Source organism: Trichoplusia ni, chromosome 21 (genome assembly GCF_003590095.1).
Source record: "Trichoplusia ni isolate ovarian cell line Hi5 chromosome 21, tn1, whole genome shotgun sequence".
Taxonomy (NCBI): Eukaryota; Metazoa; Arthropoda; class Insecta; order Lepidoptera; family Noctuidae; genus Trichoplusia; species Trichoplusia ni.
This window is the reverse complement of record NC_039498.1, coordinates 6,979,594-7,006,684: the sequence shown is the minus strand read 5'-3', so window position 1 is coordinate 7,006,684 and position 27,091 is coordinate 6,979,594. Positions and strand designations below refer to the sequence as shown.

At 33.8% G+C, this 27,091-nt stretch overlaps 1 protein-coding gene across 2 annotated transcripts; it reads right to left on the bottom strand.

Annotated features, from left to right (window-relative positions):
- Positions 1–764: 764 nt before the first annotated feature.
- LOC113504145 (androgen-dependent TFPI-regulating protein-like) lies at positions 765–27,091 on the bottom strand. Of its 2 annotated transcripts, none has more exons than XM_026886307.1 (4): positions 26,819–27,091; positions 3,480–3,620; positions 2,537–2,757; positions 765–1,959 (listed from the first exon to the last, which is right to left on the bottom strand). In XM_026886307.1, the coding sequence occupies exons 1-4, from the start codon at positions 27,038–27,040 to the stop codon at positions 1,680–1,682; spliced, it is 864 nt and encodes a 287-aa protein (XP_026742108.1). In that variant the 5' UTR covers positions 27,041–27,091; the 3' UTR covers positions 765–1,679. The 2 variants fall into 2 exon arrangements, with proteins under 2 accessions (XP_026742108.1, XP_026742107.1); XM_026886306.1 differs by lacking the exon at positions 26,819–27,091 and adding an exon at positions 10,739–11,055.

Below are 27,091 nucleotides of genomic sequence, written 5' to 3'. Positions count from 1 at the left end.
ATAACCGAGTGTGAGTTGTCGCAGGATATATATATATATATATGTAACCCCATTGAGTTTATGTAGTTTCTTGCCGGTTCTTCTCCATATGAATGACATTTTAGAACTGGGCAGTAATTACTGTAACATTTATATGTGCCTGGAAAACAACCTACTTGAAATACAAGTTTCAATTTTGATTTTGAATTTGGTCTTATTTGTCTTGACAAGTATAAGAAAGGTACAAAAAGCAATAGTAGCTATTGGGCAAAACCCCACACAATGGGAACAAAATTGAACGAACAGCCCCGGTCGGCATAGGAATCGGTCGCGCAATAAACACATACAGCGTGGATTAGTTCTAAGTGACTAAGGATATGCCAAATGGACTGACGACCTTGTGAAAACCGCTGGGTCTCGTTGGATGCAGGTGGCAATGAACTTATGGATAGGCCTATGTCTAGCAGTGGACTGCTAAAGGCTGAGATGATGATGGTGATGATGATGACTATGGATAGAGCATCGTGGATGAATTTAGGAGAGGTCTTTGCCCAGCTGTGGGACTAAACGGACTACATTAAAATACTAAATACTTAAATACACAGAAGAGGAAGACTACTTTTAAATAAAACAATAATAAATTAATTAAGATTTTATATTTTTTTATAATTATTCTAAAAACTCATATTATTATATTTACTTATATTATTTAGTATCATTTCTCTTATAAAATAACTAAGCTGTATACGAAAATACAAAATTAAATCTCAAAATTTTTAGTCGAAATTACATTTAAAATAGATTTATTTCATATTTTCGTAATTTTAAAGCATTTTCTTAACTATTCTTAGCCTAAACCAAATATTACCTTTGGAATAATATTTATTTATTTTCGGATCAAATTTTAAACTTGAGAAAGTATAATATGACTGTTTTTTTTCGTTTTTATTGACTGTCTTTTGTATTTTCAAAACATCTTTAACTTTCCAAAAATCTGTTACTAGAAGATTATAAATTTAAAATGGCCAGCATTTATATATCTCCAATTATCATAGACAAGCAGTTCATGATAAGATTATTGATAAGTTTCACAAAAGTTTATTGGATATGTATGAAAAATAGGAACTCAGTCAAACTTTTTTTTTCAACCTCTTTTGAGCAGTTCGGCTGTGTGATCTATTTTAATATAGAAACTCTATAAAGACTTGAATCCACAGATGTGGAAAACTGTTAAGCACAAGTCTTATAGCTAAACCATTTACTTACTTGCCCTAAAAATACAATTATTTTGGTCCAAAATCGACAATGACGCTGATTCATTTGTAAGCCAACTTTATCAAATTAAAACTTTGGTATGTTTTCGAATAAAGATTGTGAAACAGACTGCAATTGTAATCATACCACCACTTGTTAAAATTAAACAATTGAAGATGTGGAAGAAGGGCAGCGCACTAAACGGGGTAGTCTCATCTCTTTTCCCCACAGAGATACAGAAGAGTACCCAAAAAGCAACTTAATTTGATTCAAGTTACCTTCTATTATCCATAACATTTAAGTCCATATTACTATCCTCTTCTAAATGAACCTCAAAGGGCAAGGGATACCGATGAATTAAAAGTTTACCACCACGCAATAGAATCAGCACCATTATTCTTCACTTCAAACTTCACTTTCCTTCTTTAAATCTAAAAACTAGTCAATCAAAAGCTAGAATTCTCTGTTCTCTTCGTTCTGTGCTTGATCCAACTGTCTTCTTCTTTAAAACCAGCGTTTGGGATTCCCTTCTTGACTTCGGTGACCATGTACTTCTGTTCATTGGACTCCTCACGATGGAAGATCCTGTTGATTGGAAACTGGATGAAGTAGAACACGAAGGTGGAGGTCCAGATGAGGATCTGGTAGAGGCAGACCTGCCACCAGGTCATGATGCCGAAGACGCCGTACAGCCAGCGGTTGGCGAAGAAGTAGATGGAGTAGTATCTGTTGAAGATGAGGGGTTTGGGGTTAATACTGATGCAATTACAAGTACTGATAATGTTTGCAAATTGATTTTGTTAAAGATGTGAAAAATTTTCTTCATTCTCAGAAATTATAGCCTAACTTCAGATACAGTGGCATTAAGTAGTTAGTTTATTTGATTGTTATTAAAAAAGGCAATGATATTCTAAAGTAATTTTATTTTATTAATTCTTCAGAATACATTTGTATAAAGATGCTTATTTCGCATTGAGAATAAATATGTGAGTACAAAATAACATTTGCAGTTATTTTTTACTTGTAGTCGGTTGTACGTTTTAGTTCTTAAAAATATTATTTATCTATTAATTTTAAACATTGTAGAAATATCACTAGGAATAGAATGGTAGACTTCAATAGCTCTAATTTTACAAAATATCATCTTCATCATCATCATCAGCTCATATACGTCCACTGTTAGACATAGGCCTCCCCAATTGCACACCATCGAGATCTATCTTCGGCTGCTCGCATCCAGCTCCTACCAGCCATCCTGCCTGAGGACGTCCTAGACTACGTTTCCGAGTTACAAAATACTCACACAATAGCATACAGCACTCCTGCAGTCCCATTCATGAACAGCTCCAACTTGAAGTGCGTGGGGTGTCTCCTGGAGACCATGAGGGTCTCGATGAGCACCACGATCGCGATGTTGGTGTGCACGCAGTGGTTAAACCACCAGGGTACCAGCTGGTCGTACACTTCGGGGAAGACCAACTCGCGGTCGATCCAGAAGAGCGTCCAGAACATCGATGATATGAACTGGAGAGGAAGAGGTTTTATAAGTTTAAATAGTGGTTTTAATAGTAGGTTTGTTGGTGAAGTGGTTAGTGGCTCTTACTGCTAACAAGGTCGTAAGTTCGATACTCATTCAGAACAAAGGTTTGTGTTATAAGTACGATGATTTGTTCAGTGTCTTGGTTTAATTTATCTGCCTCTATTTATTTGGAAATATATGAGTATGTTCATCACTGGTCTTGTACTCATAGTACAAGCTTTGCTTAGTTTGAGTCTAGATGGCGTTGTTAAAAAAACTGTTCTTTTATTGTATCGTAATATCAATAGATAACGCTAAAATATACTGAAATGTCATTTCGTTCCAATAAGTGAGGTAACTTTAACCCGTCACTTCCATATGAATCTTTTCCATTGACGATAACCATTGTGGAAATATATATTTTCTAGAAACCAAAGACCTCACAAAATACTACTAGCAAACAGTTTATACCTAAAAATAATTAACAGATTTAGAAAATCTAAATACACACGTTTTTGAATGTCACTCCATTCAAATTTTTATACTGTTGTAAATTGCATTGTCATTGGGTTTGAAGTTCCCTGAAAATTTCAGCCTATCGTGAGTGTTCCGAGATTGTGTTACAAAAATCCAACCCGAACGACAAACAAACATACAAACACGAAAGTGAGTGTATAAAGAAACGTGGTAACTTTCTTAAAATAACAACAAAAGTCTAAAAACTCACCAAGGTCAGAGGCACGACCAGCCCTGAGAACATGACGTCCCTGCAGAACTTGAGTTTCCTCCCGAGCGCGGTGTCGTGACGGTCGAACCACTCCAGCATGTCGTATGCCAGCGACATGGTTAGGAAGATCGTTTGGAACATCTGAAACAAGGAGAACATATCTTCAATACTAGTTGTTGAGCGCAGCTGTTGACTGGCCTGGGCCCCGATTTTGCTATTTACAACGGCCGATGAACACAAAAGGGGTCATAACGCTAAAAAGCAATCTCTTCTCAATCCTAGGACAAAATGTTTGTGTTAAGATCACGATTATTTATTCTGTGTCTGGGTGTTATTTATCTATATTATGTATGTATTTAGAAATAAATATGTTTATCAGTTGTCTAGTAATCATAATACAAGTTTTGCTTAGTTTCAGACTGATGGCTTTGTGTAAAAATTGTGGAATATTATAATATAAAAGTTGGTGTTTTAAGTAGGAATCTTGGTTAAAGATAAATTGAGATGTCAGCACCAGATTTTTGTGAAGTGTGACTGCCTATCTGACCTCCTCAACCCAGTTACCTGGGCAACACGATACCCCTTGGTTAGACTGGTTGTCAGACTTTGTAGCTCCTGACCCGTGACGACTGTCAAAGATAATAAACCCACAATTTATCGTTCCGTAACACGGCGGAACTAGTTAAGACAAGTATGGTCTCCTATGCGTTTATGGATTACACAAAGCCTCGTCCTACACACGGATCGAACTCGCGACAAGTCATGCCCTGAGGGTTTTCGGATCTTATCTATTCCACTCGGCCATCCATGCAGTTTAATGAAGCCTGTAGCTTAAACCACCAAACGTTTCACACTTTAGAAAGCATACCAATAAATAATCCAAAAATATTTATTTCAAGTAGGCCGTTTTTCATCCCATAAGTTCTAGATTTTCAACCAAGAATAACTAATCTATACTAATATATAAAGCTGAAGAGTTTGTTTGATTGTTTGTTTGAACGTGCTAATCTCAGGAACTACTGGTTAAAAATTCTTTTGGTGATGAATAGACCATTAATCGAGGAAGGTTTTAGGCTATATACCATCAGGCTGCGACTAATAGGAGCGAAGATACAATGGAAAAAGTGGAAAAAACAGGGAAAATTATTCATCTTCGAGGGCTTCCGTTCAAAAATTCCTAACTTATATCTTCTAACCACGCGGACGAAGTCGCGGGCAACAGCTAGTAAATTCATAAAATTAGTCTCAAAATAACAGTTACAAATTGATAGCTGAATACAAGACACAAACAATCGATCCTTTTATTAATTAGTATAATGAGACATTCTTCATTAATCAGTGGTGATTCTGAGGTGACTCTGAGGTCAAATCATGTCCAGAGGGTATCGACTAGAGGTCGGGTAATTAGACCGTCTGGGATGAGGCGAGTACGTGATGGGGTAGGGTCAAAATAAGTTTAAATTACAATAATAATGTTTTTATTTGAAAATTAATTGTTTGTTTATATCATAAGTAAAGATAATGTATATAATACGAACTAAACTGAATTACATATTGTTAAAAATCGCATCAAAATAAGTCTAGTGTTTGCGAAGATAGCCTGTTTAAAGGGGTCCAAGGGAAAATCTTCAGTTTACTATATTACTAGTACATGAAATTATTAATATACCCAACATTATTTCAACTAGAATTCAAGTTGTGATGGATTTGTATGCGAGTGGTGCAGATTCAATCCCGACGCAGGCAAGTACTTATATAACGTTTTCTAGAATCTGGTCTACTGTCTTAAATATAATCATCACTGACTAACGATGAAGGAAATCTTCGCAATTAGATCTGTATTAATAATATTCAAGTCTGAAATCTGAGTCCGAAGCTAGCTGAATGATCAACACTCAAACCTTTGAAATATGGGAAGAGGCCTATGCCCAGCAGTGGGAAATTAAAAAAATGGCAATATCTACATATTTCGGTCCGCTTTAAAACACTAAATACTTACATAATTTAACTATTTTCCTTAGATTATAGCAAACACAACACGCAATAAGCTGCGCGTGAGTCGAAAATTCTGTTAAGAAATCTATGCTAATTCAAATACAGAATACGAAATTAGAATTAAAACGAAAGTGCTTTCTCTATTGAGATGTCACGTGACCTTTGACCTAGAAAGGGCTGACCTTGGTATTAATACGCTTAGGTATTCAAACGTGCCATTGTTGAATGCGTTTTGTTTCTAATATGATAATTTGTTGTTTTAACGACGGGGCTTAGATGTCAATTTTCAGTGTCAGTTTGACAGCTTAACTAAATATAGCAATTTGTATTTTAAAGATTTTTAAGAATGTTGTTGTTTTTAATTAAACTCTGCAGGAAAAAAGGGGTGTTATAAGTTTGACTTGTCTGTATGTCTGTGGCATCATAGCTACCGTACAGATACAGATAATTTGATTTAGATTATTTTAGATTACTTTGTATTAAAAATGAAGAATTATCTACGAGTATTTTACATATGTTTGATAAAAAACATTGAAGCCATTTAAAAGGTATGGGGTTTGAAAGTTTTTGCTGTTGGGAGTTTTTATCGCGCATATTTTTTTGAATTTTGTATCTTTAGAGCAACTTACAAAGAGGTATTTATGAAACCATCTTATCCTAAATTGAAAATATTTCTAGCATCCTTCTTGTAGAAATATCAGATTAATTTTCGGTTAAGGTGCAATTTAGCCCTCGGTCAGTGTATTTATTGCAACGCATTGCCATACACTGACACAAAAACGCTGTCGTAGCATTCAGGTTTAGTCAGTAAGAGTCTGAAACTACCCATTTCCTCCCCCTAGGGAGTGGGTGTCAAAACAAAAAAAGTAACAAATCAGCCCCTTACTTTAAAAAAAATAACAAAGCATATTTATAAATACCCAAAAAAGGGTCAAAATTTTCACAACACCCCGATAACATATCGGCCCGCTCTCCGCTTGCAGTGCGACCTTATCGTAAATAGGGCGCTAGATAAGGCCCTTCGTATCGTAGGACGATACCGTACACGTGAACGGTCTTTGGACCTCACGTGATAAGGTTTGATGTCCGGTTGTTGTATTGTGATGCATTTAGGGCATGTTTGTATGTAGCGTTTTAAACGACGCGTTTTTATTAAGGGCGTTTAATTGGGTTAGTTTGATTTAAGGTTGATATCGGAATGGTTAGTGTATTATTATTAAATATTATGTATGTAAAGGGCCTTGACTAAAGGTGTTTGATTTCAATATGAAAATAAAAAAAATCTTCTAAAAATATTTTTGACTTTCAAGTAATTTTAGGATATGCGCAACGTGTCGCAGTTTCGAGTCCCGCGTGGGCCAAGTGTTTGTGTGATTCACAAACTTTAAGGCTTGTTCTGAGCCCGAGTGTTTTTGTGCATGTGACTTGAATGTTTTTGAAGTCATCCGCGACACAAGGATTAAATTCCTTAGCGCGGGATTCGTTTGTTATGGAAATAAAAGAAAATTAGTTATTTCGAGTTCTTAATTTTTTAGGTGTTTTAATTTTGTCGCATAATTTAAAGAAGGCCAGACTTCAAAAACATATTCTAATCTACTCTACTAATATATCGAATAATCATATCGAATCCCTTTCAGGTGTTTTGAAAATTAGCCATAAGAAACTGAGGGTCATGTAGCAAACACAAAAATCCTCATTAAACTCCGATTTTTCAATCAACACTTAACTTCTATCTGATTTATAAATATGGCCGTTTGTCTATATATATATATATATATTATTCTCTATACAAAAATCGTCAAAACGTCAAACATATTCGTTAAATAAAAGTTATCTGGCGATTGAAAAATCAGCCCTTAGGATCTAGGACCGAGCAAAAACCAAATCTTAAACATTCAAATGTTTAAGATTTTTAATCAAATCAAACTTCAATTTAATATCTTCTTTAATGACCATCGGATAATGTCAATTAAAAAACATATAATTAGTCAATTATATATATTTATCAATAACACATGTATAATAATTTGTTTCATAATTATTCTTATCTTAATACTAGTCTGTGTGCGCATGCGTGGTACACGTAAGGTCATGCTATAGACTAGCTGATCCAGAGAACATCGTTCAGGGCCCCGATTCTGCTATTTTACAACGGCCGATGAATTAATGAAATTACGCTTAAAATGACAACTTTCCTATTCTCTTAAGCATTTTTCTACACAATAATTGAAAATTCAGTACGGGACGATATACTCAAGGTCAATACAATTAAATTCCAATTATTGTATTGGCAAAATGCTTAATAGAATAGGAATAATTTCCCTGGGCTCCGATTCTGCTATTTTACAATGGCCGATGACTGATTGTCAATTGGATTAAATTTGAAATTATTCCTATTCTCGCATTTTGCCAACACAATAATTGGAGCTTAATTGTATTAACGTTGCTTGCCGTCCCGCACCGAATTTCCAATTGCTGTGAAGAAAAATGTTTAAGCAAATACGAAACTTGCAATTTTAAGAAAAATTTCAATCATTCATTAGCCATTGTAAATAGCATAATTGTGGCCCTGATCGACTGAAGTGTGAAAAGAAACCATTCGCTTCTTAAATTCCTACAAAACCATTTTCTTTATTAAAAAAGAGAGAAAAACGACTCCTAAATTAAGGAATTTAGACCTTGTGACGGGGATATTTCACAAACATTCAAGTCACATGCACAAAGACACCCAGACTCAGGACAAGCATTCGTGGATCCTGGAAATAAAGTATGAAAACAAACATTTATTAGGTTCAGCCGTTTAAGACTTCCATGTCAGGTAACTACATTATAAAGAAGAATAAAAATATGGAGCTGTGAAGGATATATATATTGACTAGCTGTTGCCCCGACTTTGTCCGGGTGGTTAGAAGATATAAGTTAGGATTTTTGAACGAAAGCCCTTTGGATCTTTCCATTGGATCTTCGCTCATATTAGTTACAGCGTGATGTCATATAGCCTAAAACCTTCCTCGATGAATGGTCTATTGAACAAATAGTTCCTGGGATAAGCGCGTTCAAACAAACAAACAAACTCTTCAGCTTTATATATTAGTATAGAGTATAGACTTTTCCCAAGCTATGTTGATGTCAGCTTCCAATATAAATTTCAGCTCAATATCGTATGTTACAGCGCGACTGTATATCTGACAACACAACAAATGTTATTGGGTAACACAGTATCCCATAGTACCTAAGACTTTGAAGCAGAATTGAAATAATATAGATATGAAGAGTCAAAGAAGCAAAGACAAAAAAACTGGCTAAAAATCTAAATACCCACGTTTTTAAATATTAAATGCTATCAATACCCACCAACCCAACCAACCCAATGCATTGTCATCTGGTTTGAAGCTACCCTGAAAATTTCAGCCTACTACCTTATCGGGAAGTGCCTCAAATTGCGTTGCAAAAATCCAATCGGAACGACAAACAAACAAACATGAAAGTGAGTGTATAAAAACGTGGGAAAATAAAAATTACAGATGTTGTATGCCTGTTTCCGTTATAATGAACAAAAATAAAAATTTAAGTTTAGCAATACTACGGTCATAAATTTGATGGGATTTCCTTTGTTTATCGTTAACCTTTGTACCTAACGCTGAGAGTTGGGATTCAGACATGATCTGATCGGTTTTATTTCTTTTGTTTCAAAATCAAAATAAAATTTTCATTTCAAGCAAAATGTTTACCAGGCTCTTTTAAAACGTTACAATATTGACTCTAGGTACACGGTTCCAAAATGATATTCCTATGGAAAAGAACTGGCAAGAAACTCCATTAATTCGACTTTAAAAAATCATATAAATACAGTACTCATATCATCATTGGCTTAGCCTTTTCCCAACTATGTTGGGGTCGGCTACCAGTCCAACCGGTTTCAGCTAAGTACCAGTGTTTTACAAGGAGCGACTGCCTATCTGACCTCCTTAACCCAGTTACCTGGGTAACACGATACCCCTTGGTTAGACTGGCTGTCAGACTTTTTCAAGCTTCTGACTACCTGTAACGACTGTCAAAGATGTAGGAATAACAGCTGGTACCCACAATTAAACGTGCATGGAGGAACTCGTTATGACAAAGATGGTCACCCATCTACGGACTAACCGCGTAAAGCGTAGCTTAACCTGTGATCGAATCACTTATGCGGTTATAGCTTAGCCACGAGCTGTACTTATATGCTATATACTATACATTATTACTTATTTATGCAATTTCAACGGGTTTATCTCAAGTATTACTAGACCGAATTCGAAATTCTATTTACTTTTAATAAACTATCGAGGATACGCTTAAAAACATCAAACTATGACCAAAAAGGGTTTTCAAATGGTGGATATTACCACAGGAATTATTTAATTTAAATATAAATCATAGTCATTTTAAATCTAAGAAATCTTTTAGATAACAGTGTTGTGACCTTAGTGCCACGTTACTCGCACGTTGTCTGTCATACTTTAACCATTTAAGTATCAGTTAACTTTAACCGCACTCTGTTAATCTTGATAAAATCACGCGATGGTCAAGGGTTGACTTTCTAGATAAATAACTGTGCAATAAATAATGAATGATCGATGAAGAGTGTTTGTTATTATTTTTCTCTTAAACGGCTGGCCTAAATTTGATGAAATTTGGTACGTAGTTAGCAGGCATCCCAGATTAATACAATTTTATTTGACATTGTTAAATGAGGATAATGTTTTTGCAGCTATTATTGTCAATAAAGTACACATAAATATTTAATTTTAATATCTGTTAAGCGATTATGTCGTGGGAGCTAAACAGACAAACGAACACTTAGTCGCTCATATTACGAATTAAAGCAGGTTTTTTTTTTAATCGTATTTACATACACAAGTAATAATAAACGGTTTTGGTTTTCCGTAAGACCTCTTAATGTTGTACAATTAAACAAATTTAATTGAATAATATAAGTATGTAGGTACTCACAGAGTTATATAATAAATTAATCACCATACTAAAAAAATACAGATTAAAAAAATCTAAAATCCCAGCTTTTTTAATGTCCATTCAAATTTTATCAAATTTGGTCCAGCCGTTTTTATAAAGTAAATTGCATTGTCATCGGGTTCGAAGTTACCCTGAAAATTTCAGCCTGCTAGCTTATCGGGAAAATCAAAATTGAGTTACAAAAATCCAACCGGAACGACAAACAAACAAGAAAGTGAGTGTAAAAAAATAAAAATAAAAATGTGGGTACTCACGAAATTCCAGCCAGTCAGATATCCAGCCCGAAACCTATACAAATTGTCAAACTCCACTATAGGACTACTTTTTAGTTCTAGACCAGCAGCGAAAACAGACATGTAAATATGATGCAGAACCCCAAAAAGATGGTAAACAGTGGTCCAGTATAATTTGGAATCACTCCTATCGAATAATTTCTCATTTTCAGTTATCAAAAAGCAAAGTATATTATAAAAAATATTATTATCTCGGAGTAAAATATCTTCCATGGTGCAACACTATTTTAAAAACACTTATAAATCTAATTTTTATTAAATTTAGAATTTGATTTTATAAATTAACGCGATTATTATTTATCTAAAATTAATTTTCAGCACTTATTTTTATAATTATTTTTAAAATTTAATATTATTATTTAAGATTATAATGTTATAATTATATGAATATAATTAGACGCCCGTCTCCCGTGGCGGTTTAGGGCGACTAATTTGATAAATATACTAATTACGACGGTATCTCATTTGTTTTGTAATAATGGATCCGTTTGTCTGTTTGTTTTACCCACTAATTAATTTAATGATTTTTATGACTGTCCTACCCTTTAATTAACCCTTAAAATATAGGTAAATATTGAATAATTAAGCAATACTTAGACATTTTAAAAAGTTAATTTCTTTTGCTTTCTTGTCAGACCTAGGAAAGGAAGAAGTTTGTTGGAGATATGATTTACTATTATTTTTTGTTAATGATTTTGGTGACTAATATTATAAAGAACATTTATGCAATAAGTTGCATAACAGAAGGAGCTGTGTGCCGTCTGAAAGATTAACCCTATAAAAAAAATCTAACTTAGCTTCTTACCCAAGCGGACAAAGAATTCTAAAAGATTAATGATTATAAAAATAAATAAGTTGTTAATACGTAATATTTTGGTAAAAATATTTTAAACTCTAAATAGTTTCCAATTTGTTTTTAATAGGTAATACTTAATAGTAACCTAAATATGAATACTAATTCTTTATCAGTTTCTTCCAATTGATTTTAAGCAATAGTTTAAATGATACGCAATAGATGGCGCTAGTAGCGACCCACTTGATCACAATGCTCCAAGTTTAAGTAGTTCCGGATAGAAATCACAGATGTCGTTGTTCATTGCTTAGTAAATAATGAAGTACAACGAGGTGTCAACGCGTAGCAGGTTCTATGTATCTAGCTTAATCACCCAAACAATAATTACCCACTGGATAAGAATAAAAGTTAAGAAGCATATTTAGTAACAACTATTTTCTTTATATTAGTCCTATTTGTAGAAACTCTCAGTCTTAGGGGTCCGTCAAAAATGTTTTTACACAATTACGGATTCTTTAGAAAATAAAATAGGTGATAAAACAAATATATTTATATAAATGTAAACATGTTCACCTTTTAATATAATATAAGTTTGTAATTATCTTCCTGCCCGACTATGATTTAATTATTGTATGCCTAAATAGGCTGATTGTAGTACTGGATTATTATTATTTAACACCTGTAACCTACTCAATCAACACAATAAAAATACTTCGACTTTGACTTCCGAATGACACCCGAATGATTTTTATCATCCAATCTTTTAAAGGAGTTAAATTTCAAATTCTTCTTTTATAATTCTCTTATACAAGTTAAAAGTTTTAGCTTTAATATATATCTATACTAATCTATACTAATACTAATATATAAAGCTGAAGAGTTTGTTTGAACGCGCTAATCTCAGGAACTACTGGTCCAAATTGAAAAAATCTTTTCGTGTTGAATGGACCATTCAACGAGGAAGGCTTTAGGCTATACTAGGCAAACTTTAGGCAAATACTTATTGCAGAAATAAAAAAAGAGGTGGAGTTTGTATTCTCGTAAAACAGGGTATACATTATGAAAAAATCAAAATTGCTAAGGAACTGGCAGTTGAAAAAACTTTGAATGTTGCGGCATTGAGCTGACTTACTTGAATATACTCATAATTTGTCTATATAGAACTCCAAATTCAGACCCTAAAATATTTATGTCCGTATGGATTGAGGAGCCACTTTCGATTTAAAAAGGAAGCTCGCCCCCTTATTTAGTAGGAAAGTAAATAATTTTGTAGACCGAATTCTGAAATTTGTAGTATAATATGTCTAAAGTTATGTAACTGTGAATGTGGCTCCTCAATCCAAACATCTGAATTGAGGAGCCACCTGAAACACGGAAAGTATTCCATGTATATTTTTGAAAATTTTGTATCATTTAGTAGCAATTGTGTATAGTGTCTACTAAAAATTTGAGCCCAGTACTGTTTATATTCAAGAATATACAATACTTTTAATGTGGCTCCTCGATCTATACACAAGAGCATGAATTGCCATGAAAGTTATTGGTCAATTTATATTCCACTCTAAAGACATTTAGTAGTAAGTGTGTTCGAATTTGTAGTATATGGACAAAGTAGTAGACTGAGCGAATTTAATAAATAAATGCATTTCATTTGGCTCCTCAATCGTGACGTCTGCATAATAAATAATTGACTGTACCTACCTGAGATCAAAACGGAATAAAATACCAGAGACACTAACATTTAGTATAAACGGTCTACTAAATACATATGCACAGATCAACATTGTATATGTTCGGTATCTGAAAAACAAATCACTTCTAAATATTCCTTACGAATTCGCTATTTAGGGTGACCATGTTATATGAATTAAACTAGGATGATTCATTTTTGAAATTTAATTTTTCGACAATATTCGGTACAAAGATTCTTCATAGGTTTAGGATATTTAGTATCTAGTCAATTTCGACATAAGTTAAAGAATGAATTAATATTGGTTGGTCGGTGCTGTCGGTGCTGTCGAAAAAATAAATTTCAAAAATGAATCATCCTAGTTTAATTCATATAACATGGTCACCCTAAATAGCGAATTCGTAAGGAATATTTAGAAGTGATTTGTTTTTCAGATACCGAACATATACAATGTTGATCTGTGCATATGTATTTAGTAGACCGTTTATACTAAATGTTAGTGTCTCTGGTATTTTATTCCGTTTTGATCTCAGGTAGGTACAGTCAATTATTTATTATGCAGACGTCACGATTGAGGAGCCAAATGAAATGCATTTATTTATTAAATTCGCTCAGTCTACTACTTTGTCCATATACTACAAATTCGAACACACTTACTACTAAATGTCTTTAGAGTGGAATATAAATTGACCAATAACTTTCATGGCAATTCATGCTCTTGTGTATAGATCGAGGAGCCACATTAAAAGTATTGTATATTCTTGAATATAAACAGTACTGGGCTCAAATTTTTAGTAGACACTATACACAATTGCTACTAAATGATACAAAATTTTCAAAAATATACATGGAATACTTTCCGTGTTTCAGGTGGCTCCTCAATTCAGATGTTTGGATTGAGGAGCCACATTCACAGTTACATAACTTTAGACATATTATACTACAAATTTCAGAATTCGGTCTACAAAATTATTTACTTTCCTACTAAATAAGGGGGCGAGCTTCCTTTTTAAATCGAAAGTGGCTCCTCAATCCATACGGACATAAATATTTTTAAACAAGTTACATGTATTATTGAGTAAAATGGTACTTAATTCAAAGAAGAAATTTGTGCTAACGGGAGATTTAAATATTAATACATTATTAAAAACAAAGACAACATTAGAATTCCTTGACCTATTAAAAAATTTCAACTTGGCATTACACATAAATGAGCCGACGCGACAAAATTCATGCATTGATCATATGATAAGCAATGTCAATTCGGCTAGTGGTGAACTTTTGCACTGGGCATTATCTGACCACAATACAGCACAAATGATTAACATACCTATACACAGCAGGTGTAATGAAAAACAAAAAAAACACTATGTGTACATTAGGGATTACAGTATTGAAAACGTTCTTAAGTTTAAAGAATCAATGAGTAATATTTCGTTTCGGGAAGTGTATGAAGAACAGAATCTCAATTCCGCTTATAACAATTTCTTCGACATTATGGTCTTATTTTACAACCTATGCTTTCCTAAAGTAAGAGTTCAATATTGTTATAGGAAAAAAAATACAAACTGGATTACTAAAGGTTTGAGGATGAGTTGTAAAACGAAAAGATTTTTACGCTTTAAATACTACAAACATAATTCTTCAACAAATAAAATACACTTTAAAAAATATTCCAAAATTTTACGACGTTGCATTGATTTATCAATTAAGTTTACGAACGACAAAGAAATTAAAAAAGGGAAAAACATTTGTAAGTCATCGTGGAAACTTATTAAGAGAGAAACCGAGGGTTATTCTAGCCAAAATTTTATAACCAACATTATTAACAATGGACAAATCATTAATAACCCGAAAGATATAGCTAGAATTTTCAACGAATATTTGATACGTTCAACTAACTCGAATAATATTAGTATAGGTACTAAAGTAGAAATGAATTGTAATAGTATTTTTCTAAGGCCGTTTGATACTAATGCTATGTATTACATCATAATGTCCTTGAAGAATACAACATCGGTTGGTTATGATGACATTGCTACGAAAATTCTCAAAGCAAGTGCAGTTGAATTAGCTCCAGTTTTAACTCATTTAATTAACCTTTCATATACCGACGGCTGCTTCCCAGACTGTCTAAAGTTATCCATAGTAAAACCAATATATAAAAAGGGGGACAAATACTCAGTTGAAAACTATAGACCTATTACTATAATTCCCGTAATATCTAAGATATTTGAAATTTCCATGTCAAAACGTATAATCGAATTTGTTGAAAAGAATAAGATTCTGAAGAGTGAACAGTATGGATTCCAAAAACATAAATCGACTACGATGGCATGCTTTAACCTTATGTCACGCGTAATTGATAATGTAGACGCGGGAAATACGACGACTGTTATTTTTTTTGATATGAGCAAAGCTTTTGACTTTGTCTCACACCGAATATTTTTAAAAAAAATAGAAGCTTATGGTATTCGTGGAACCGCATTAACTTGGTTGGAATCATATTTGAGTAATCGTAAGCAGTGTGTTGAGATTAGTCACATAAATAAGTCGCAAACGTTGGAAGCCGTTCATTCAGATTACAAAACTAACAATTATGGTGTTCCACAAGGAAGTGTGTTAGGCCCACTTCTTTTTTTACTTTATATTAATGATCTACCAGACATAACTCAATATCCTTGTACTTTATTTGCTGATGACATTTCTTTAATTATGACTACTAATTCTAATGATATTGACAAATTTAACACTGACATTAATACAACAATTGACTCCATAATAACATGGCTGGACGATAACAATTTACATGTAAATTTGACTAAAACGAAATTTATTCAATTCAGCACCTATGGTCGCAAAGACAAAAACTTGAATATCACTTGTCGGCATGTCGAAATAGAAGAAGTAAACGAGATGAGATTCTTGGGAGTAATATTGGACAAGAATATAAATTGGAAAAGTCACGTAAACAATGTATGCAGTAAACTGAATCGTTTTGTCTATGTCCTAGTTAAATTAAGAAAGATATCTGCTCAAAGCACAGTCCTTACCGCCTATCATGGCTATGTAACTTCGGTGCTCAACTACGGGATAATACTTTGGGGAAATTCCACTGACGTGAACAAAGCATTCGTAGCGCAAAAAAAGTGCATCAGAGCCATATGTGGTGAACCACCCTGGATATCTTGCAAACCCATATTTAAAAAGTTAAAATTGCTTACACTACCTTGTATGTACATATTTGAAATCGCAAAGTTTGTCAAGTTAAATCGCCATATCTTTAAAACGGCGAGTGATATATTTCCAAGAAACACCAGAAATCCAGACAGAATTGTACTGCCGAGAATCCCTAAAACTCAACTGTATAAAAATAATTGTTTGGCTATTAGTAGATTTATATATAATAAGATACCTAGAGAAATAAAAGAACTTCCATATAAATTATTCATAAAAAATCTAAAAGGATGGTTGATAGAAAAATCTTTTTATTCTGTATCCGAATTCTTGGAAAGGCCATTATAGTACTTTAATTATGAATGTTGTGTAGTAGTATTATCATCAATTCTGTGTAAATAAATTTGACATAATAATGTAATAATATTTAAGTTGAAAGTAATATCTATAATTTTAATGTAAAACTTAGAAAAATGGATGGCAACAATGATGACAATATTTTAACACTTTTTCTTGTAAAGTTAATAATTTATAATGTTTGCATGCCCTATAAAGGCAGAATATTATGTACTGTTCAACCTAAAAATTTAACATCTTATGTATGCACTATATTCTTGCAAATAAAATGAATTTGAATTTAAATTTGAATTTGAATTATAAACCATTACGCTGCGACGAATAGGAGTGAGGATACAATGGAAAATGTGAAAAAAAAACAGGGCAGATATAAATCATAACTTATACCTTCTACCCACGGGGACGAAGTCGCGGGCAACAGCTAGTTAAAAATACAACTGTTTATGAAACCCAAGGGCTTCTAATTAATCATGATCATGGGATTCGTGGCCAAGACTAAGGTCAAATGAAATGAAAAAAAAACGTTATAAATATCAATCAATCAATTTAGCTTATCGAGGTCCATTGCGATATGTATATACTTATCTACCTATTTCTAAATATTTTGTCAATTAATATTGGGTCCTGAGCGTTTCTTACAAAATCTTCAATGCCTTCGGAAACCTTTACCGAATATGTCTGTATATGAGAAAAAAGGTTTTATTTTGTTAACCAGAGGATTTTGTAATAAAATTGGTAACCTATCAAATTAACGGCCGTACCAAGCGTTACTTATCTTCGATGTATATGTATTTTTTTACATAAATTGTTCTAACAGTTGCAATACATCAGTGAAAACCCTACCAGTCTAGCTATCATGGTTCAAGAGATATAGCTTAGTGACAAACGAACAAACACTCAGACAAACTTACAGACAGTGAAACCTTATAAATAGGGTTCCATTTATACCCTATAGGTACGGAACCCAAGAAACTAGTAAACAATACAAGTAACAATACTTTATCTAAACTATTTTCATGTGACAAATACCTCATACCGCCAAAATATTTTGATTCCTAATATTTGAGAACCACTTTTACTTTTACACAATCATTTTTTAAAGAAAGTTAAATAAGATGCTTCAACCGAAAGTGTAATAAAAATAACTGCATTAAATTATCGTTGTTTTAATTTGATTCGTTAAATTGTGGGTCCCGGCTGTTATTCCTACATCTTTGACAGTCGTTACAGGTAGTCAGAAGCTTGAAAAGTTTGACAGCCAGTCTAACCAAAGGGTATCGTGTTGCCCAGGTAAATGGGTTGAGGAGGTCAGATAGGTAGTCGCTCCTTGTAAAACACTGGTACTTAGCTGAAACCGGTTAGACTGGAAGCCGACCCCAACAGGCCTAGCTGACAATGCTGACTATCGGTTATTAATACAGATAGTTTTTTCGCTTTAGACTTAATATAGCATGTGTCCATTTGCAAATATACCAATATTCTTCGTGAGAACAGAAGAATGATATAAATATACGGTAGAACATCACTATAATTTTACTGTGGTCGTAAAGTCTAAGTCACAACCAATCTTACCGTGGTATAAGAAAAATATCAATAGAAAACACTTAAATGTGACAAAAAAGGGGTGTCATAAGTTTAATTGTCTCTGTGTGGCATCATAGCTCCCACACAAGTTGAGCAATTACAATTTATTTGGTTAAGGTTATAAAAATTTCGAAAAAATGAACTGAAAGTCAAAGATTACATTGTTTTTCGACAAGTGACGTCACTTGTCGAAAAACAATGTAATTCTTATAATATATTTAATCTTTTTCGAATGCGACGGTATTGTCTAGGCAGACATATCAGCTTAAACAGAATATTCTAGACAAATTCCCTATGACAACATAAGAAACATTCATTATGTAAATAAAAATAATTTGCAAATTTTAAGGTCGTGTGCCCAAAAATATTGAACATGTCTGTATGGTCTGAGGTCATTTGATGACCTTACTAACTGTTTTTATTTGGCTTTATTAAAATCAATCTCAAAATAGATTTATTAGGCTGTTAGATAAATTTGAAAATTGACTGCATGGATAGCCGAGTGGGATCACCACGCAAAACCCACTGAGCGCGACGTGTCGTAGGACAAGCGTTTGTGTGATCCACGAATGCTTGTCCTGATCTGGGTGTGACTTGAATGTTTATTAAACCTCCCGTCACAAAAGCATTAAATTCTTTAGTACGAAAATCGGTTTCTATTATAAATATGGAATCATTTTCTATGAATTTATTTCCTTCTCCCGACTATGTTTTAGTCGGCTTCAAATCTAACCGGCTTCAGCTAAGCACCAGCGTCATACAATGAGCGACTGCCTATCTGACCTCCTCAACCCAGTTGCCTGGGCGACACGATACCCCTTAGACTGGTTGTCAGACTTTCCGGCTTCTGACTATCTGTAACGACTGTGAAGGATGCTCAAATAACAGCTGGGACCCACAATTTAGTGTGCTTTCCGAAACATGCAGCACTCGTTATAAATGGTCACAGATCTAAGTCACATCTTTTAAATGGGTTTGTTTATCTTGTACATCCTTTATCTATGGAATTAACCCTTAGCTTTATATCAAATTTGATCCCATAACCAAAAACTGTTATTCCTCAAGAATTTAGCTCGGTTCAATAAATTTTAAATTTGAAATTCTTACCAGATTCCAATTTGTGAACATACAATGCGAATAATTTGCAACAAGACTGAAATTGGGATCGTTCCTTTCATCCACAGTTAAACCAGATATTAACGCTAACCCATAAGCGGTAACAAAATAGAATACATCACAACCAACACTATGAAACACAGTTCTGACTATTAAGTTAAATTAACCTCATCTTTTAAAGTTAATTCTAACATTTTAACTTGACGGCATGTCTTTATGTAACACAACTCAACTTGAGAATAATCTTTGTATTCTATTCTTTGTGACTTTTTTAGTTTTAACTAATTATATTGCTTAATTAAGAATTATGTTTTGTTAGAGTTCCATGAAAGGTTAAAACGGAACCATATTACTAATTCTGCATTGTTTGTCAGTCTGTCTGTCAACACTCTGTATCTCATAATAGATAGACGATTAGAATTTTCACAGATGAAGTATTTCTTTGACTGGCCTGTTGGTCTAGTGGTGAGTGACCCTGACTACTATACCGGAGTTCGTGAGTTCGATTCCCACCCAGAACAAATGTTTGTATGATGAGCACGATCATTTTTTCCGTGTCTGGGTGTAATTTATCTATAATATGTATGTATTTAGAAATATATAAGTAAGTTTATCAGTTGTCTGGTTACCATAACACAAGCTCTACTTAGCTTGGGATCAGATAACCGTGTGTGAGTTGTCCCAGGATATATATTATATTGCTGCTATAACAACAAATAATGAGAAGAAACATTGAGGTTAAGCAACGATTATAGAGGTCATAAATGTGATGACTAACCAAGTTTTGTTAGTCATCACAGTTCTTTAAGCTATTTGTCCGGAATCCTTCGTCTCTGTCCTGTTTTATTTTACAAATCACCAGACTTATACTGCTCCCTCAGTAATAGGATTACATTTTTAGATGTTCAGTACGGAATTCCAAAAATACTGTTTCTTATAAAAACCTTAGGAATGTTAATTGGGTATAAATCTTATTTATCCAGCTACGCGAGTTCAAAATCATCATCATCATCATCCACAGCCTTTATCCTCCCACTGCTGGGCATAGGCTTCCCCTTTCTCGTACCAATTTCTACGGTCCTGTGCTAGCCTCATCCAGACCGACCAGACCAGACCTCATCGACCCGAGACCTTTATTATGTCATCGACCTATCTTGCTCCCGGACGACCGACGCTTCTTTTGCCATGTCTTGGCCACCATTCTGTCACTGCAATATATCTATACTATACCTATGGAGAAAAACCAAACAGAAACCGAATAGTCGCATCAAACCAACTTAAAAAAGGAGCAGGGTACTTCAGAACATGGGACTGGATAAATCAATTTTGTTGATGTGTTTTATTATTGGAAGTAGTATTTTTGGGACTTCGTACATGGGTATATATACAAAAAAAAATGTTGATTCTTTTTTCATTTAACGAGAAATAGCTATCTTTCCAATAAAATCTTAATTTAATTTCATCAAGATTGTCCAACTCGTTTTTTATTTAAATTCGGTTGTATGTTTCTTTTACTACACCCACAATAACTAATGTTTATAATCTTTGTGTCGCGGGGGTTTCACAAACATTCAAGTCACATGCACAAAGACACCCAGACTCAGGACAAGCATTCGTGGATCACACAAATGCATGTCCTACGCAGGGATCGAAACCGCGACACGACACGCACAGTGGGTCAAAAATATTTCCGTTGTTTACTATTACAACAATATTATATAACCTACGTGACTCTCTAGTATTGCAAGTCAATTGCAGTTTATCTAGAAATAGGTACATATTTTCCTCTTTCCTAGAACAAATTATATTCAAATAGGTATCAATTATGGACAATTATTATTGTTCTTGAATGTAACCTCACTAACGGATGCCGCGTCAATCTTATGAGTATCAAAGGTCTGGGATAAGATGGACGAACACTAATGATATAAAACTTAAAAGTATGTGTGTATGTTTATCACTTTTTTCTAGATTGAAACGCTAATGACTTCAACCCACGTCGAGGGCACGGCGTGGGGATATGTCGGACTTCCACCGACTAAAACCTCCCCGGGCCCCTTCTACTGCTTTAGCCAGAGTCACAGGATCGCTCGCGCATACTCTGAGCGACTCTGGCTGGCTCTTGTCCTTCTTAATGTATGTTTATCACTGCCTTAAACCTGAACGGTTAAACAGGTTTTGATGGTATTTGGTATGCAGGCAGATGACACAGTGTTTAAAGATATAGGTTGTTTCATCTCCTACAGATTTTAAACTGCCTCGGGATGAGGAGAAGCATGTCTGTTACTGTTTTTACGCTGAAACTGCTGAAGCAATTTTGATGAAATTTCATGGATGTCGGTGAGGCTCTGTTTGAAACATAGGCAGTTAGTCCCATAATATTCTATGGGATTTAAGTGTGTGTGTGTGTAACTTACTGAATAAAATCATAAAAATACTTACTATTTTCATATTATTATCAACATACAACATGCGTCAAATATCTAGGTCTTCACGTAGACCACTTTTTATCAAAATGAACCCAATTATTATATGTACTTAATATTCATTACATTGCCAAGCTGGACTAAATATATATATATATAAAAATAATGAATGAATGAAAAATAATATATATATATATAAATATATATAAAAAGTAGCAATTCAACTTGTTTTTACCATAAATAATTAATATCTTGACGAAAAAATAAAAATAAAAAATAACTATACAATTTCGGTAAGCAAACAAATTTAAATGAACTAAAATGATTTATTTTGCAAAGAAGATCGACGTCAGCACTTTTACATGTAATTTTTTTAAGCTGGAGTCGACATTTCCTAACTGGCTACCCTGAGAAGAAACTCAGGGGTCATAGCCTCTTTTAAAGTATAGACTATGCCAATGCAAGAAAATGAAAAACAGCCTTAAATGAAGAAACGCTTTATTTCTTTATAGCATGGTACCTACACCTAAGGTTAACTGCTTTGTCATTTTAACCTGCAGTTAGCTAACAGGAAAAATTAACTACACAATGTTAAATTATTGTTCTTGCAAACCTACAATTGTCGGTCTCTCAGTTTTCATTTATAACAATAATGTCTGTTTGTCTTACTAAGGGATATCGTGTTGCCCAGGTAACTGGGTTGAGGAGGTCAGATAGGCAGTCGCTCCTTGTAAAACACTGGTACTTAGCTGTATCCGGTTAGACTAGTAGCCGACCCCAACACAGTTGGGAAAAGGCTCGGACGATACGTTAAAACATTCTTTCAAAAATTATAATGAAAAAGTAGACGAATATTACTCTAATATTAGTGGTAAATGCGATAGTATGTGACTGTTTGTCTTAATGTAGGCATGTGTGTTTGTATCCTCAGGCCAAAACGGCTGTATCGATTTCGATAAAATTTAGCATGGAGGTAGCTGATACCTTGGATTGATAAATAAGCTGCTTTTATTCGACATCATTAAAGGAGGGTACTGTTTTTTTTCACCAGCTATAACCGACCGGCAGGCAAATTTGCGAACAAAAGTAAGAAATAATTTTGCAAAGAAATTTCGAGTTTCATCGAAATCGGTCTAGCAGATTAAGCGTCAAAAGGTAACAAACCTACTTTCAAAAACACATACTTTCCCAATTAAATTAAAAGTGTAATTGTTAGTAATATAGTAAGTTATAAAATAATATACATGACAGTAATTCGAGACCTCAGGAATGTTATACCGAGTGCAAGGTTGTGGTTTTCGTAATAACACGACATTATACCTACGTGTAAATGACGTATTGTGTATTTTTCCAACAGTTTATGATAAAAATATATTTCCATTAAACTAATCATAGAGACTTGACAGCACCGATAGCCGAGTGTTTGAGTCGTGTCGTGGGTTCCATCCCCGTGTAGGACAAGCATTGGTGTGATCCAAGAATGCTTGTCCTGAGTCTGGGTGTCTTTGTGCATGTGACTGGAATGTTTGTCGGAAGTCGTTTTTTTAAAAAAAAAACCGTTTTGCAAAGTTGCTTTCTTATTATTCTTTGAAGCATAAAACATAACCTCTAGTTATCATTCAATTTAATAAAAACATTTTCAAAAATTTAATGGAATCTATGTAACGAAGAAAACTACTAGTTTTTCTATGAAAATAAGAACATAGGTACGCATAACAGGACACCCAGACTCAGAACAAGCATTCGTGGATCACACAAAAGCTTGTCCTACCCGGAGATCGAACCCACGACACGCCACGCTCATTGGGTTCGGCGTGGTGACCTCAACCACTCGGCTATCCGCAGTCTTTTTTGCACGCACAGGTAGCACAGCTGTATAGGTAGTAGGTACGTTTTAAAATAGATTCAGGAAACGAACTATAGCTGTTTTATTTAAAACAATGAATTTTTTTTTCGCTTTAATACTTTACTGACGTTTTTTCTTCATACTTTATCATGATTTTTTGTCTATGTTTCCATACGTCGTTTTTATAAAGAACGTGCAAGTTAAAAACATTATTAACATTTATATATGAATTTGTTGGAGTTTTACCGATTCAAAAACACAAAAAAAAAATTTGGTTGAGGAAACAAATTTATTTTTTTATCCTCAAACGCAAAAAGACGTGTCGTTATGTCTATCAGTCTGTTTCAACACATCTCAAGTAGGGATACATCGATTTCAATTTAATTTGTTTCTTAGATATGTTTGATAAAAATCGGTCGAGCTATTTAAAAGTTGGGTTGGGTGAAAGTGGAGAAGAATAACCGTATGTGTGCAAAAATACTCAATTTTTTCAGGTTTTATCCTTATACGGACTTAACTAAGGCAAAAATAAAAAATACGGAATGCATTTTTCGAACTTCTCACAATTGTTTTACAATACCATAAGGATCAATGCATCATCAATCATTTAACTTCACAAGCCACATCTTTAATTTATTCAAACTTATCATCTTAGGCCTAGCCTTTTCCCAACTATGTTGGGGTCGGCTACCAGTCTAACCGGTTTCAGCTGAGTACCAGTGTTTTACAAGGAGCGACTGCCTATCTGACCTCCTCAACCCAGTTTCCTGAGCAACACGATACCCTTTTTGACTATCTTATGATGTAAGGTCTAATCCATATACCCAAAATTGACGGAACACCACATATTTGAAGGAGAAATATTCGTATCAAGCCGGGTTATACCCTCTTTTGACGTACAAGGTCGAACAGTACATTATAACGTCTTGAATACGGAACTTAAATTAATATATGTAATTAGGAAGTTAATGAAATATCTTAAAATAACTTGAGTTTTAATATTTTCATGGTCTTTATAATGTAGGTATGCAATCTGTGAAAGATTTGTCTCGAATCCCTGCTAATATTATACTCGTAAATGCGAAAGTAACTCTGTTTGTCTGTCTGTTACGCTTTCACGTCTAAACCACTGAACAGATTTTAATGAAATTTGATACAGATATAGAGTTGACCTTGAGAAAGAACATAGGGTAGTTTTAATCCCGGACTTTTGAAGAATTCTCTTGGAAACGCGATATAACCGACCTTGACGCGGGCGAAGCCGCGTGCGAAAAGCTAGTAGTTAATGTTAACTCTCCCTATATATATAGCCCTATAGTATAGCTTCTTTCGCGTATATTTTCGTTTTCGCGAAACAAAACAGTCAAAATAGTCACTTTCCTTACTTGGAGTTTAAGCTATCTTTATCACAGATTTCATAGAAATCGATCCAGTGGTTTAGTATTCTCAACATAAAAGACAATCTCTTTCATATTTTTAACTGTTTTGCCAATACTTTGACCGTCCAAAGTTTAATATTAACTTAGCCTAATGATATTTATTATTATGCCGCATTATGGGTTAGTATTTTTGTTTATTTGTAAATTTTTTGCGTCACCTTGAACATGATGGACGTTTTTGCTTTATATAAAAAGTTACGACTTCTTGAAATAATTTTTTTATTGACAATATAACGATTATCATAACCTTTTTAATTCCAAAGTTACCTAAATGCATAGTCTTGTATGGATGGACCGCAACACTATAAAATTTATAGATTAAAAAAATCTAAAAACGAACTAATGTTCATAGAAATATTATCAAAATCGACCAACCCGTTTTTATAGTTGTAAATTACATTGTCATCGGGTTTGAAGCTACCCTGAAAATGTCACTCTGCCAGCTTATTGGGAAGTGCCTCAAAATTGAGTTACAAAAAAACAGAATGACAGACAAACAAACAAGAAAGTGAGTGTATAGAATTAAACGTGGGAAAATTAATGGCAAACGAAGTCGGGAGCTAAAGCATGTATACAATGTGATTTATTGTCATTTTTATAAAGTCACGTAATAATATAATGTTATGAAAACGACATCATTCAAATAAACATTGTGTCACGTTTTTACTAATAATCTTAAACACAATTTGCTAAAACAACTGCAAATTTTAAACAAATACCCTCTTTTCGTCGTAGTCGGATAAAATACCGTCATACGGAGTCCAAAATCCGCTATTTACAATTGCCGATGAATGAATGGAAATTGGATTAAATTTGACACTACTCGTAATCTCTTTAGAATTTTGCCAACACAATAATCTGAAATTCATTGAATTGTCAGTAAGCGTTCCGCATTGTAATTAATTTGTCTACATTCATAGTCGAAAGAGGGTAGAACTAAAATTCTTAGACCTACGATACGGGTGTGAAAGAGATGACGCTCTATATGGGGTATAGCGCTGTCCTGCTTCCACAACCAGAATAATATAACTTGAAGAAGTGATATACAATTTTCAGACTTAGCCACTGTATTTAATGTCAATAAAGTTTTTTTTTTTATACGTTTATGGACTTTTTTATATCTTAGTAATAAAAACCACGTCATAATATATCCTACCGATGCAATAAACTGGACACTAGTAAATTTATTTTTCACCTATCTTATCATCGTCAGCCTTCTCCCAACATACCTATAATGTTGGGGTTGGTTTCCAGTCTAACCAGATGCAGCTAAGTAGCTGTTTAACAAGGAGCGACTGCCTATCTGACCTCCTCAACCCATTTACCCGGGGAACACGATACTCCTTAGTAAGATTGGTTGTCTGACTTTCTAGCTTCAGACTACCCATAACGTCTGTCAAAGATGTATGTATAACAACCGAGACCTTAATGTGCCTTCCAAAACACGGAGGAACTCGTTATGACATATGTCACGATCCATAGACAAACCGTATCAAGTGTAACTTAACCTTCGATCGATCTATTTGTGCAATAATAATTGTAGTTTAACCACTAGCTCTTAAATTGATCACCTATATAATGTAAATTATAAAAATATGCATTAGAATACTTACAAAGTTCCAGTTTGTTAGATAGCACGGAGTATACCATTTGACGTCGAGTAGGGCCTGTGCCTTCACATCTTCCCGAATCAATTTGAACCACAGATACCCCCCGAACGCAAAAACACATGTAAACACAGCCCAACAACAAAAATGTATAAAAAACCTCACATAAAATCTAAGCGAACGTTTCACTGAATAACCACCACCTATTGTTATTTTCACTTCACTCATTTTCTTAAATATTAGTTCTTTTTTTAAATAATTGAACACTTTTTTTGTAAA

Excerpts from the sequence above, each read along its gene's own strand:
- LOC113504145 (XM_026886306.1), bottom strand. The coding sequence starts at position 10,990 with ATGGAAGATATTTTACTCCGAGATAATAATATTTTTTATAATATACTT. Across the intron at positions 3,621-10,738 it reads ATCTGACTGGCTGGAATTTC|ATGTTCCAAACGATCTTCCT; the intron begins GTGAGTACCCAC and ends TCCTTGTTTCAG. Across the intron at positions 1,960-2,536 it reads GGAGTGCTGTATGCTATTGT|ATACTACTCCATCTACTTCT; the intron begins GTGAGTATTTTG and ends CATCTTCAACAG.